The sequence below is a fragment of the Podarcis bocagei genome (assembly GCF_964188305.1).
Source record: "Podarcis bocagei genome assembly, chromosome: 18".
NCBI lineage: Eukaryota > Metazoa > Chordata > Lepidosauria > Squamata > Lacertidae > Podarcis > Podarcis bocagei.
This window is the reverse complement of record NC_138144.1, coordinates 6,384,504-6,399,301: the sequence shown is the minus strand read 5'-3', so window position 1 is coordinate 6,399,301 and position 14,798 is coordinate 6,384,504. Positions and strand designations below refer to the sequence as shown.

Genomic DNA, 14,798 nt, shown 5'->3' with positions numbered 1-14,798 from the left:
CTCCATCTTTCCCAACATCAGGGTCTTTTCCAGGGAGCCTTCTCTTCTCATGAGGTGGCCAAAGTATTGGAGCCTCAGCTTCAGGATCTGTCCTTCCAGTGAGCACTCAGGGCTGGTTTCCTTCAGAATGGATAGGTTATATTTTCTTGCAGTCCATGGGATTCTCAAGAGTCTCCTCCAGCACCAGAATTCAAACGCATCAATTCTTCGGCAATCAGCCTTCTTTATGGTCCAGCTGTCACTTCCATACATCACTACTGGGAAAACCATAGCTTTAACTATATGGACCTATGTTGTCAAGGTGATGTCTCTGCTTTTTAAGATGCTCAAAATAAAAAAATTCCTTCCAGTAGCACCTTAAAGACCAACTAAGTTAGTTCTTGGTATGAGCTTTCGTGTGCATGCACACTTCTTCAGATACATGCACACGAAAGCTCATACCAAGAACTAACTTAGTTGGTCTTTAAGGTGCTACTGGAAGGAATTTTTTTATTTTGACTATGGCAGACCAACACGGCTACCTATCTACTTTTAAGATGCTATCCAGGTTTGTCATTGCTTTTCTCCCAAGAAGCAGGCGTCTTTTAATTTCGTGACTGCTGTCACCATCTGCAGTGATCATGGAGCCCAAGAAAGTAAAATCTCTCCCTGCCTCCATTTCTCCCCCTTCTATTTGCCAGGAGGTGGTGGGACCAGTGGCCACAATCTTCCTTTTTTTTTGATGTTGAGCTTCAGACCATATTTTGCACTCTCCTCTTTCACCCTCAATAAAAGGTTCTTTAATTCCTCCTCACTTTCTGCCATCAAGGTTGTGTCCTCTGCATATCTGAGGCTGTTGATATTTCTTCCAGAAATCTTAATTCCGGCTAGGTATTCAGAGCTACAATTCCGATTGCAGAAGGGAGAAGAAACGTGCTTTCTATCTGCGCTCTTGGACGTGGGGAAAAAAAGACTCGGCAGCAAAGGGTTAACCATCCTTCGCCCGCTTCAAAGATGGCCGCCGGGGCGGCAAGGAAAACACAACGCGCCTGCGCAGGCAACGCAAAGGACGCCGTTTGGCCACCGTGGCTCGCCGTAGCCCCCGCCCATCCGGGTTTTTCCCCCTCCAAAGATGGCGGCGCCCAGGTCGGTCAGAGCTCGGCGGCTTCGGAACGGTCTGGCGACGGCCGCCGCCTTCTTCCTCCTCCTCCCTCTTCTTCCCGCGGCAGAGGCCGGGGCCGAGGGGGACCAAAGCACGGCCGAGTTCGACGTGAGGCCCGGCGGAGCCGCCCACTCGTTCTCGAAGAGCCTGGTGAGAGCCGGGGGGAGGTGGCGGCCGCTGGTTGGCTGAGGCGCGCCTGACCCGGCGGACGGGGCAGCGCTCTGATTGGCTGGAGCGAAGCCCCGGGCGGGGCCTCGCGGCGGAGAGGGCGGGGCGTGTCCCTTCGCGGCACCCGTAGTTAGGGGAAAACTTTGGTTCTGTTAGGCTTGGCACCTCTCAGCCTAGAAGTGTCTGCACTTCTCATTTCTGTTAACTAACTAACTAACTAATTAATTAATTATAAGCACACTCTTACCAATTTTTATTTCAATTGTTTCATTTTGTTGCTTGTTTATTGTTTTTATTGCATTTATTTATTTATTGCAGCAATTTGCCTTATTGCAGCAATTGCATTATTATTATTATTATTGCAGTAATTGCAACCACGTACCTTTAAGGGACGTGGGTGGCGCTGTGGGTTAAACCACAGAGCCTAGGGCTTGCCAATCAGAAGGTCGGCAGTTCAAATCCCCGCAATGACGGGGTGAGCTCCCGTTGCTCAGTCCCTGCTCCTGCCAACCTAACAGTTCGAAAGCACGTCAGAGTGCAAGTAGATAAATAGATACCGCTCTGGTGGTAAGGTGAACGGTGTTTCCGTGCGCTGCTCTGGTTCGCCAGAAGCGGCTCAGTCCTGCTGGCCACATGACCCGGAAGCTGTATGCCGGCTCCCATGGCCAATAAAGCGAGAATGGCGCCGCAACCCCAGAGTCGGCCACGACTGGACCTAATGGTCAGGGGTCCCTTTACCTTTATTGCAGTAATTGCATTTTTTTGCATTTACTTATTGCAGTAATTGCATTCCTTTATTGCGCATGTTTATTCATTTATTGCATTTACTTATTGCACATATTTATCTATTACATTTACTTATTGCAGTAATTGCATTCATTTATTGTGCATATTTATTCATTTATTGCAGTGGACGCATTTATTTATTGCACGTATTTATTTATTGCATTAATTGCATTTGTCTCCCACCTTTCCCTCCATGGAGCTTCAAGGCGGTTCACGTGGTTCTCCGAACACTCCTCATTTCACCCCCACAACAACCCTGTGAGGTAGGGCTGGGCCGAGGGAAGGCAGTCACATCCAGAGAGCTCCATGGCTGAGTAGGGCATTTGAACCCTGGCTTCTACCGGGCCCTAGTCCAACACTCTACAGTGGTGCCCCGCAAGACGAATGCCTCGCAAGACGGAAAACTCGCTAGACGAAAGAGTTTTCCGTTTTGGAGGTGCTTCGCAAAACGAATTTCCTATGGGCTTGCTTCGCAAGACGACAATGTCTTGCGAGTTCCTGCGGGTTTTTTCCCCTCCCCCCTTTTTCTAAGCCGCTAAGCCGCTTATCAGCTGATCCGATCAGCAGATAAGCCGCTAAAAGCCGCTAATAGCGCTAATCCGCTAATCCGTCAATGGGCTTGCTTCGCAAGACGAAAAAACCGCTAGACGAAGAGAATCACAGAACAGATTCTTTTCGTCTTGCGAGGCACCACTGTATAACCGTTACCCCACACTGGCTCTGGGAGAGTTTTCACATCATATACAGTGGTGCCTCGCAAGACGGATGCCTCGCAAGACGAAAAACGCACAAGACGAAAGAGTTTTCTGTTTTTTTTGAGCCGTTCCGCAAGACGAATTTCCCTATGGGCTTGCTTCGCAAGACGAAACGTCTTGCGAGTTCTTGCGAGTTTGTTTCCTTTTTCTTAAAGCCGCTAAGCCGTTAATAGCCGCTAAGTCGCTAAGCCATTAATAGCCGCTAAGCCGCTAAAAGCCGCTAATAGCCGTGCTTCGCAAGCCGAAAAAACCGCAAGACGAAGAGACTCGCGAAACGGATTAATTTCGTCTTGCGAGGCACCACTGTATTCATTATATTTTATATTCACACTTCAGTGTTCGTTTTCTCGGCTCCTCTCTTGATAACTTGTTAACCAGCGCTGTCCCATGGAAGAAAGCGCTGAGTGTTTTAAAACCCTCGTTTCTGTTTCTTTCTTTCCTTCAGGGAGACTACACCTGCACCTTCACCTATGCTGCTCAAGGTGGGACCAACGAAGTGAGTTGCACTAATCCTAAGGCCAATTTTGCTTAGGTCCCCCCCCCAGCTACTGCCCTTAATTCTGAAGCTGGAGCGACACTCTTTAATTCTGTAAGGTGGAACACTTAACATTCTCCTAAACTCTTATATTTGGTGTGAGGCATTACTGCCATAGGCATTAGGTGAGGGGGAGAAATAATTTTTCCTCCCCACCCGCAGTGTATGTGTGGGGTTTTATGTCAGCGTCACATCAATAGGTTCTTCATCTGTTCATTTAATAGTCTCCAATGGTGGTGAAAGAGATTGGGGAACCCAGAGCATGGTTGATTGGGGGCGGGCTGGTGTGGAGGACTCCCTGGTCCTGAATGGGGTAACTGTGCCCCTGAAGGACCAGGTGCGCAGCCTGGGAGTCATTTTGGACTCATAGCTGTCCATGGAGGCGCAGGTCAATTCTGTATCCAGGGCAGCTGTCTACCAACTCCACCTGGTACGCAGGCTGAGACCCTACCTGCCCGCGGACTGTCTCGCCAGAGTGGTGCATGCTCTAGTTATCTCCCGCTTGGACTACTGCAATGCGCTCTACGTGGGGCTACCTTTGAATGTGACCCGGAAACTACAACTACTACCTTTAAAACCCTAAATGGCCTTGGCCCAGTATACCTGAAGGAGCGTTTCCACCCCCATCGTTCTGCCCCGACGCTGAGGTCCAGCGCTGAGGGCCTTCTGGCAGTTCCCTCATTGCGAGAAGGAAAGCTACAGGGAACCAGGCAGAGGGCCTTCTCGGTAGTGTTGCCCGCCCTGTGGAATGCCCTCCCATCAGTTGTCAAAGAGATAAACAACTATCTGACATTCAGAAGACATCTTAAGGCAGTCCTGTTTAGGGAAGCTTTAAATATTTATTTTATTTAGGGAAGTTTTCAATGTGTGACATCTTAGTGTATTTTTGGTCTTTGTGGAAGCCGCCTAGAGTGGCTGGGGAAACCCAGCCAGATGGGCGGGGTACAAATAATAAATTATTATTATTATTATTATTGGTTGAATTTGGTAGATTGCTGTCAGATTTATTTGTGTGTGAGAGGGGGTGGGAGGTTGTTGGGTCAAATTAGCCATATTGATTTGTATCAGTAAACCCCAGTTGTGGGGTTTATGTTGTTGTCTTGTTGGGCTGTGTATGTAATAAAAGGGAGCCACAATGGGGTGGAGACATTCTCTTTTGTTTGTCTCCTGCTGATTTCAATTTGTTGGTTAGCTTTCCTAGTAGCGGCTGCAGTTTGCTCATGGCTAAGTTTTATCTGATAGGCAGATCTTGCTTATCTGATAGGTAAGTGCGGGCCTAAATGCTGAGATTGACTGTTATTCCTTTTCCCTTCCAAGAAATGGCAGATGAGCATTGGGATCAGTGAAGATAACCTGCTGTTTTCCTGTTCCATCTGGAGGTGAGTAATAATAATAATACCTTTCGCGCCCCGCCCTGGCCACAGTGATCCATGCGACGGTCATCTCCGGGCTTGACTACTGTAATTCGGAAACTGTGACGGAAACCATAGTGCACGGAAATGCTGTTTACCTTCCTGCCGCAGTGGTACCTATTTATCTACTTGCAGTGGTGTGCTTTCGAACTGCTAAGGTTGGCAGGAGCAGGGACAGAGCAATGGGAGCTCACCCCGTCACGGGGATTCAAACCACCGACCTTCTGATTGGCATGCCCAAGAGACTCGGTGGTTTAGACCACAGCGCCACCTGCATCCCTACATATAACCCGCATACAACCTCTGCTGTGGCTTTACATTTTGTCCCTTCCTTTCATGTCCAAGGCCCCAAGGGAAGTCTTACCTCTTCTTCACCCAGTTTAAAGGCGAGGTCAAAGGAGCGAAGATCGAGTATGGCATGGCCTACGTAAGTCTTTTCTGTTTCTAGGGTGAGGTGGGGGGCTGGCCAAAGGTCTCCTGTTTGATCCCTGGCATCTCCACGTAGAAACGGCCCTGTCTAAATTTCATTGTGTTTATTTATAGCAGTGTTTGTATGCTGCTACATCATAAAAAAATTACAAATTAAAAAACATATCAAAAGTGTTTAGAGCAATAAAACCACACAATAGAAACCATAACGATATTAAAAACAGACACCAATTGTTGTTAATTATTGAATACAGTTATTCAATTGTATTCTTTTTTATTAATTTATTTAACATAATTATTACAAAATATAAGCAAAATATTGCAAATACATACATAAAGGTAAAGGTAGAGGGACCCCTGACTATTAGGTCCAGTCGAGAGTTTACAAGGAGATGGTAAATACTATTTTTCATTGCCATCCTTCCTTCCCTGTTTATGACCTCCGGGATTTGCTAAATGCATTCCGCATTCCTCCTTGATTCCTGTTTTATTTACCTGGACATGTAAAGGTAAAGGTAAAGGTAAAGGGACCCCTGACCATTAGGTCCAATTGTGGCCAACTCTGGGGTTGTGGTGCTCATCTCGCTTTATTGGCCGAGGGAGCCGGCGTACAGCTTCCGGGTCATGTGGCCAGCAGGACTAAGCTGCTTCTAGCGAACCAGAGCAGCACACAGAAACGCCGTTTACCTTCCCGCCAGAGTGGTGCCTATTTATCTACTTGCACTTTGACATGCTTTCGAACTGCTAGGTTGGCAGGAGCAGGGACTGGGCAACGGGAGCTCACCCCGTCGCGGGGATTCGAACCGCCGACCTCCTGATCGGCAAGTCCTAGGCTCAGTGGTTTAACACACAGCGCCACCTGCGTCCCTAAATACATACATAGATACATACATACATAGATACATACATACATATTTCAGATGAGCACACACACACACACACACACATATATATATATAGAACAAAAGAGAAAAAGGAAGAAAAGGAAAAAAGAAGAAGGAAAGTTGGAAGAATTTCTTCCAAATTTAGTCTACAAATATCTCAATATGAAAATAATTGTATTCTTGTTGGCCTTCATAGGTCTGATAGGATAGAAAAGGAATCATCAGGAATTTGAAAGTTGGCACAGGAGGCGTCTGCTGAATTTCTTTTGGCAGGGAGTTCCACAGGATCTGGGCGATTCTTGCTATTATCAAATGAGCCTCAACCACCCCTGTAGTGATCAAGTTGGGATATCAGGGTTTAGGCAGTCCCTGGACCTAAGTTGTGCAGGGCTTAGTAGATTAGCCCGGAATGGGGCAACTGTGCCCCTGAAGGACCAGGTGCGCAGCCTGGGAGTCATTTTGGACTCACAGCTGTCCATGGAGTTGCAGGTCAATTCTGAGTCCAGGGCAGCTGTCTACCAGCTCCATCTGGTACTCAGGATGAGACCATACCTGCCCGCGGACTGTCTTGCCAGAGTGGTGCATGCTCTGGTTATCTCCCGCTTGGATTACTGAAATGCGCTCTACGTGGGGCTACATTTGAAGGTGACCCGGAAACTACAACTAATTCAGAATGCAGCAGCTAGACTGGTGACTGGGAGCGGCCGCCGAGACCATATAACACCAGTCCTAAAAGACCTACATTGGCTCCCAGTACGTTTCTGAGTACAATTCAAAGTGTTGGTGCTGACCTTTCAAGCCCTAAACAGCTTTGGCCCAGTATACCTGAAGGAGCATCTCCTCCCACATTGTTCTGCCCTAACTGAGGTCCAGCTCCGAGGGCCTTCTGGCAGTTCCCTCCCTGCGAGAAGTGAGGTTAGAGGGAACCAGGCAGAGGGCCTTCTCGGTGGTGGCACCCGCCCTGTGGAACGCCCTCCCATCAGATGTCAAGGAAATAAACAACTACAGTGGTGCCCCGCAAGACGAAATTAATTCGTTCCGCAATTTTTGTCGTCTAGCGAATTTTTCGTCTTGCGAAGCACGAAATCCCATAGGAATGCATTGAAATCCAATTAATGCGTTCCTATGGTCAAAAAAAGTCCAAACAAAGCCAAATTTGGTACAACAACAGTTTATTAACTGCTCTTTAAAGTCACACATACTGTAAAGAGCAGTTCAAAAATTGAAGGGAAAATAAATTAACTTTATAAACATGACAGAAAAACATTTAAAAATCAACAAAGTACAGTGTACATTACATTTTCTAAGACTCTGGGGGTCCACTTGAAGAAGGCTCCTCTTCCACTCTTTGCTTCTTGGTCAAGAACCTGTCCATAGTCTGCTGCTTTATCCGCCTTTTCAGCAGGTCCCTGAAATACGACATGACCCTCGTATCATAAAAGTTCCCAGCGTCATGTGCCACATGCTTCTCATGGTGGTGTAGATCTGCAAAAGTCTGCACCTCCTTCCACCTCTGGCAAATGTCCCTCAGTCTTTCGGAGGACAGCCGTTCCTCAGTTGCTTCCTCCTCCTCCAGTGAGGCCTGCTCCTGCGCAGCCTCTGCCTGCAGTTCAACCAGCTCCACGGTGGTCAGCTCGTCGTCGTGCCCCTCCACCAGCTCGCAGACGTCCTCCTCCGTGACCTCCAGGCCCATGGTCCTCCCCAAGGCAACAATGTCCTGCACCACTGTTGACTCTGGTGCATCAGAGTCACTTGGTGCCACACAGTCCGGCCACAGGCTGCGCCAAGCGCAATTCAAATTTCTCTGGCTGATCCCTTTCCAGGCCGTGTTGACCATCTTCAAGCAGGTGACGATGTCGAAGTGGTCCTTCCAGAATTCCCGCAGGGTGATGGTGGTGCAGTCAGTCACCTCAAAGCATCGCCTGAAAAGCTCCTTGGTGTAGAGTTTTTTGAAATTGGCGATGACCTGCTGATCCATCGGCTGGAGCAGTGGCGTGGTGTTAGGCGGCAGGAACATGATGTTGATGAAGCTGAACTCCTCCAACAAGTCCACCTCAAGGCCTTTAGGATGGGCAGGAGCATTGTCCATCAGAAGCAAAGCCTTCAGCGGCAGGTCGTTGTCCAGCAGGTACTGCTTGACAGCAGGGCCAAAAGCAAGATTGACCCAGTCCACAAACAGCACACGTGTGACCCAAGCCTTGCTGTTGGATCGCCACATGACACTCAGCCGCTCCTTGTCGATCTTGTGTCTCTTGAAGGCCCGTGGGTTCTCCGAGTGGTACACCAGCAGGGGCTTGATCTTCAGGTCACCGCTTGCGTTGGCACAGAAGAGCAGGGTCAGACGGTCCTTCATGGGCTTGTGGCCAGGCAGCCTGGACTCCTCCTGAGTGATGAAAGTCCTTTTGGGCATCCTCTTCCAAAACAGCCCGGTCTCGTCGCAGTTGAAGACCTGCTGCGGAACGTAGCCCTCCGTCTTCACAAGCTCCAGGAACTCCGCTGCAAAGTCTTCAGCCGCAGGAACATCAGAACTGGCAGCCTCTCCATGCCTGACCACGCTGTGGATGCCAGATCTTGTCTTGAACCGGTCAAACCAACCTCTGCTAGCCTTGAAGACTTCTGGCTCGGCTGAGGTTCCTGGCTGTTCCCGGATGAGGTCAGCATGCAAGGCCTTGGCCTTCTCACAAATGACGGCCTCAGACACTGTGTCCCCTGCACGCTGCTTCTCTTCTATCCAGATGAGCAGCAACTTCTCGACCTCCTCCAGGACAGCTGGGCGGTTCTTCACGATCCTGGTGACTCCCTTGGCTGCATCAGTCGCCATGATCTTCTCCCTCATCTTCAGGATGGTCCCGATGGTCGAAGGGTTCCTGCCGTACTCCCTGGCGATGTCCGTCACACGCATTCCGCCGTCGTGCTTCCGAATGATGTCCTTCTTCATTTCCAGCGTCACCTTCTCCTTCTTCCTCTCGCCGGCCACCGCAGCAGCAGTCTTCTTGGGTCCCATGGCAGCACAGGTCCTACCTTTGTAAACTCAGAAACAGAAAAAAAAATCAGTGATGTGCTTCAAACCCAAAAAATACAAAAGCACCCAGCCACCCACCACACAGAAATTAAAACCCAGAACCAAGGCCTTGAATCCCAAGCACCCCAACCCCAAATCCAAAATCCCAAAACCCCCCAAAAAGTTTTAAAAGTTGAGCTTACCAAATGGATGAAAGAGAAGTTCTGGAAAAGCTTCAACAATCAACCACCGAAGTCCTCAGGAACCTCAAATGGCTGCAAAAAAAGTTTAGGAAAAGCTTCAAAAATCACCAATGTCTTCAAAAACCTCAACTGCTCCCACAGACACGCACCAACCCACCCACAACACAGAAATTGCAAACCCCTCCTCAACTGCTCCCCCAGCCCCTCCCCTACTGCTGCAAACCCCTCCCCAACTGCTTCCCCACCCAGACAAAAAAAAATTTCAAAAAATAACAACATGGCCAGCACTCAGAAATTCAAACTCAGAAAAATTTTCAAAAAAAACAACCTGGCCCAATGGTCACAGAAAATCATAAAAATTCCAAAAAACCCCCACAAGCCCCCAGATTTCTGCAGAAACCTCCCCCACTGTTCCCCCAGCCAGCCAGCACTCAGAAATTCAAACTCAGAAAAAAAAATTCGAAAATAAACAGCCATGCCTAGTGGTCACAGAAAATCATAAAAATTCCAAAAAACCCCCACAAGCCCCCAGATTTCTGCAGAAACCTCCCCCACTGTTCCCCCAGCCAGCCAGCACTCAGAAATTCAAACTCAGAAAAAAAAATTCGAAAATAAACAGCCATGCCTAGTGGTCACAGAAAATCATAAAAATTCCAAAAAACCCCCACAAGCCCCCAGATTTCTGCAGAATCCTCCCCCACTGTTCCCCCAGCCAGCCAGCACTCAGAAATTCAAACTCAGAAAAAAAAATTCGAAAATAAACAGCCATGCCTAGTGGTCACAGAAAATCATAAAAATTCCAAAAAACCCCCAAATGGTCCCAGATTTCTGCAGAATCCTCCCCCACTGTTCCCCCAGCCAGCCAGCACTCAGAAATTCAAACTCAGAAAAAAAAATTCAAAAATAAACAGCCATGCCCAATGGTCACAGAAAATCATAAAAATTCCAAAAAACCCCCAAATGGTCCCAGATTTCTGCAGAATCCTCCCCCACTGTTCCCCCAGCCAGCCAGCACTCAGAAATTCAAACTCAGAAAAAAAAATTCGAAAATAAACAGCCATGCCCAATGGTCACAGAAAATCATAAAAATTCCAAAAAACCCCCAAATGGTCCCAGATTTCTGCAGAATCCTCCCCCACTGTTCCCCCAGCCAGCCAGCACTCAGAAATTCAAACTCAGAAAAATTTTCAAAAATAAACAACCTGGCACAATGGTCACAGAAAATCATAAAAATTCCCAAAAAAGGCCCACAAGCCCCCAGATTATCGCAAACCCCTTCCCAACACCAAGTCCTTGAATCCCAAACACCCCCACCCCAAAATCCAAAACCCCCCAAAAAAGTTACAAAAGTTTAACTTACCAAATGGATGGAAGAGAAGTTCTGGAAAAGTTCTGGAAAAGTTTTGGAAAATCTTCAAAAGTGAGCAAAGTCTGATAAAAGGCTACCAAACCACGTGCTAACAGTTGCTCCTCGAAGCCAAGTCGCAACTGCAGCTGCTCAAGCTAAGCACCCTTGGTTTTAACGGTTTTTGCACAAAGGAAACAAAGTCGCGAGACGTTTTCGTTTTGCGAAGCAAGCCCATAGGGGAATTCGTCTTGCGAGGCAAATCGCGGACGAAAAAACCTTTCGTCTAGCGAGTTTTTTGTCTTGCGAGGCATTCGTCTTGCGGGGCACTACTGTACCTGACTTTTAGAAGACATCTGAAGGCAGCCCTGTTTAGGGAAGCTTTTAATGTTGCATGTTTTATCATGCTTTTAATATTCTGTTGGGAGTTGCCCAGGGTGGCTGGGGAAACTGAGCCAGATGGGCGGGCTATAAATAATAAATTATTACTATTATTACAACAGACTTGAACCTGGCTTGGTAGTAAGGGGGAAGCCGCTTTAGGCCACTGAGAAAAGCAACTAACAAATAAGTAAGCAAAGACCTACAGGTCTTTCTGCCAGTCAGTGTAGACCAGGTGTGGGGAAAATTTGTTCTGCCAAACATTGCTTCGCTACTTTCTGGGGATGATAAGAATTGGAGTCTCAGAAAACCTGGCAGTCCAAAGGGTTCCTTCCCCACGCTTGGTGTTGATGGCATTGGGCTTGGATAGACCCAGCGGCCTGAATCAGTGGAAGGCAGATTCCTCTGTTCCTGTGACGACTAGTTTGAGCAGCAGGCGGGAGAGAAATTTTGGGACATGCCCGTCTGAGTACCTTCTGTCTTGTTGCAGTCCACGGCTGCGGTTGGAGGGCAGAGTGACGTTCCCTTAAAGGAGGAGGAATTCCAGGTGACCGAAACGGCAGGTGAGTAGCAGTGGGAGGAGCTGAGGACACTACTTCGGGGGTACAGAGGGCTGCTTGGGGCGGACAAAGCCTCCAGAGCGTTCGTGGCAGGAGCTCAGCACCACATGTGGTAGAAGATACCTTTCCTTACATTTCCAACACACATTGGTTCTTGTCTTGCACATTTTAGCCAGTTTAAAGGTAAAGGTAAAGGGACCCCTGACCATTAGGTCCAGTCGTGGCCGACTCTGGGGTTGCGGCGCTCATCTTGCTTTACTGGCGGAGGGAGCCGGCGTACAGCTTCCGGGTCATGTGGCCAGCATGACTAAGCCGCTTCTGGCGAACCAGAGCAGCGCACGGAAACACCGTTTACCTTACCACCAGAGCGGTACCTATTGATCTACTTGCACTTTGACGTGCTTTCGAACTGCTAGGTTGGCAGGAGCAGGGACCTAGCAACGGGAGCTCACCCCGTCATTGCGGGGATTCGAACCGCCGACCTTCTGATCGGCAAGTCCTAGGCTCTGTGGTTTAACCCACAGCGCCACCTGCATCCCCTTTTAGCCAGTTTAGCTGGTGTTAAATACCACCTGTACATCATTTTCACAACAGTTTCTTTAAGTGCACTGCATGCAGTAAAATCGATACCTTCCTTCCGTAACCTTTCCCAGGATTCTAACTGAATATTATATCCAAAATCTTTAGTCCACTGTATCATCACCCGATATAAAGTTCACTAGGTGGTTTTGGGTTTGCATCCTAAACTGCTTCCCTGGAGTGGAGTAAGGATTTTTAAATATATATTTTTAGAGTCATACTGCATATCATCATGAGCTCACTGGAGCAAAGTGGGATATCAATGCAATTTGCATGCATGCATGCATGCATGCATCAATCAATCAATCTATCTATCAGTCAATCAAGCTTCCATGTTTGGTGGCAGTGTACCGGGTGCAAGGGATGTGCCGGAGAAAGCTGTTGCTTCCGACCTTTCGCATGTATGGGGAACGGGAGCTTAACCGTCACATCTGTGGCTTCTAAGCTTGTTCTGTAGCTCAGATAACGTACGCCGGCTCTGTCCTCTTGTGGGCAAATTGTTTACTGGGACTGTGTTGTTGTTTAGTCATTTAGTCGTGTCCGACTCTTCGTGCCCCCCTGGACCAGAGCACGCCAGGCACTCCTGTCTTCCACTGCCTCCCGCAGTTTGGTCAAACTCATGCTGGTAGCTTCGAGAACACTGTCCCACCATCTCGTCCTCTGTCGTCCCCTTCTCCTTGTGCCCTCCATCTTTCCCAGCATCAGGGTCTTTTCCAGGGAGTCTTCTCTTCTCATGAGGTGGCCAAAGTATTGGAGCCTCAGCTTCACGATCTGTCCTTCCAGTGAGCACTCAGGGCTGATTTCCTTCAGAATGGAGAGGTTTGATCTTCTTGCAGTCCATGGGACTCTCAAGAGACTAGTAAAGGTAAAGGGACCCCTGACCATTAGGTCCAGTTGTGACCGACTCTGGGGTTGCGGTGCTCCTCTCACTTTATTGGCCAAGGGAGCTGGTGTACAGCTTCCGGGTCATGTGGCCACCATGAGTAAGCCGCTTCTGGCGAACCAGAGCAGCGTATGGAAACACCGTTTACCTTCCCGCCGGAGTGGTACCTATTTATCCACTTGCACTTTGATGTGCTTTTGAACTGCTAGGTTGGCAGGAGCAGGCACTGTGCAATGGGAGCTCACCCCATCGCAGGGATTTGAACCGCTGACCTTCTGATTGGCAAGCCCTAGGCTCTCTGGTTTAACCCACAGCGCCCCCCGCGTCCCTCTCAAGAGACTGCTTGTGGGCAAATTGGTTACCTGTGCCCGTTTGGTCTGAGAACAAATCGTGTCTCCACAGCGCCACCTGCGTGATCCTACACGACAGATGGCCATCCAACCTCTGTTTAAAAAGGAGAGACTGTTCCGCTGTTGAGCAGCTGTGTTCCTGCCTTTCCTTGTGTTTTCTGCCCTTCTGTTCACCCTGCTGTCGTCTTCTCCCCTTTGCAGTGTCTCACAAGGAAGGCAAATTCCGCTCAGAACTCTCCAAGCTGCTGATCGTCGCCAAAACGGCCCACGACGAGCTATGAATCGCCAAGTTCCCTTGCCTGTTAGAAGGTGCTCTGCTTTGCCGGGGACATTGCAAGTGGATCTTCTGGCCGACTCTTGCAGGGGTGGGGACCTCCTGTGCTACGCTGGAGTAGGAATTGGGGGAGGCATTTGCAAAACTGCACAGTGCTTCGGCACCACAAACCCTGAAAGCTCCTCTTGAGATGTTTCTGGTGTTCTGCTTTGGAATACGAATTGTCACCGGCGGTGCGGGGAATAAATGTGGGGCGCCGTTTATCATCCTAGCAATCTTCTTTTCCAGTCTGATGGTGCAGCACCAGATCTGGGAGAGACCAGCGGCAGCTGTCACAGAGAGACTGTGTCCGAAAACCATCACAGAAGTTTCGATTCCTCTGATCATTTTTCATCCAGAAAGGACCAAATAAATATACCGCCGCATTCCCTCCCCACCTTGTCTTCCCCCTCCGTAAGCCAGATTAATAACCACAACAGAATCCCACCTTCTCTCTTCCTTGGTGAAAAAGGGCAATAGTTCGAATAAATCAGAATATATATATCTTACAGTTTGCCTCTGTTCGTCTCTTTGCTGCTGCTGCTGCTTCCACTTTCCTGGGCGCTAATAAAAATTGGTGTGCAAGTCTCGTCTATCTTGCTCTCAAATTTTTCAGCAGGGGGCCAGTCCACTGTACCTCAGACCTTGTGGGGGGCCGGACTAAATTTAGAAAAACAACAATGAATGAATTCATATGTCCCACAAATAACTCGGAGGTTCATTTTAAATACAGTGGTGCCCCGCAAGACGAATGACTCGCAAGACAGAAAACTCGCTAGACGAAAGAGTTTTCTGTTTTGGAGGTGCTTCGCAAAACGAATCTCCTATGGGCTTCCTTCGCAAGACGACAATGTCTTGCGAGTTCCTGTGGGGTTTTTTCCCTCCCCCCCTTTTCCTAAGCCGCTAAGCCGCTTATCAGCTGATCCGATCAGCAGATAAGCCGCTAAAAGCCTCTAAAAGCCGCTAATAGCGCTAAGCCGCTAATCCGTCAATGGGCTTGCTTCGCAAGACAAAAAAAACGCTAGACGAAGAGAATCACAGAACGGATTCTTTTTGTCTTGCGAGGCACCACT

At 48.6% G+C, this 14,798-nt stretch overlaps 2 protein-coding genes across 2 annotated transcripts; one reads left to right on the top strand and one right to left on the bottom strand.

Moving 5' to 3' along the window:
* The first annotated feature begins 1,083 nt into the window (after positions 1–1,083).
* Positions 1,084–14,234, top strand: MYDGF (myeloid derived growth factor). Its single transcript, XM_081178129.1, has 6 exons — positions 1,084–1,291; positions 3,296–3,346; positions 4,703–4,764; positions 5,143–5,224; positions 11,531–11,603; positions 13,614–14,234. The coding sequence occupies exons 1-6, from the start codon at positions 1,112–1,114 to the stop codon at positions 13,691–13,693; spliced, it is 528 nt and encodes a 175-aa protein (XP_081034255.1). The 5' UTR covers positions 1,084–1,111; the 3' UTR covers positions 13,694–14,234.
* LOC308577393 (tigger transposable element-derived protein 1-like) lies at positions 6,430–9,413 on the bottom strand (the record flags this gene model as incomplete). Its single annotated transcript, XM_081177509.1, has 3 exons — positions 9,315–9,413; positions 7,529–9,127; positions 6,430–6,439 (listed from the first exon to the last, which is right to left on the bottom strand). The coding sequence occupies exons 2-3, from the start codon at positions 9,112–9,114 to the stop codon at positions 6,430–6,432; spliced, it is 1,596 nt and encodes a 531-aa protein (XP_081033635.1). The 5' UTR covers positions 9,115–9,127; positions 9,315–9,413.
* Positions 14,235–14,798: the final 564 nt, after the last annotated feature.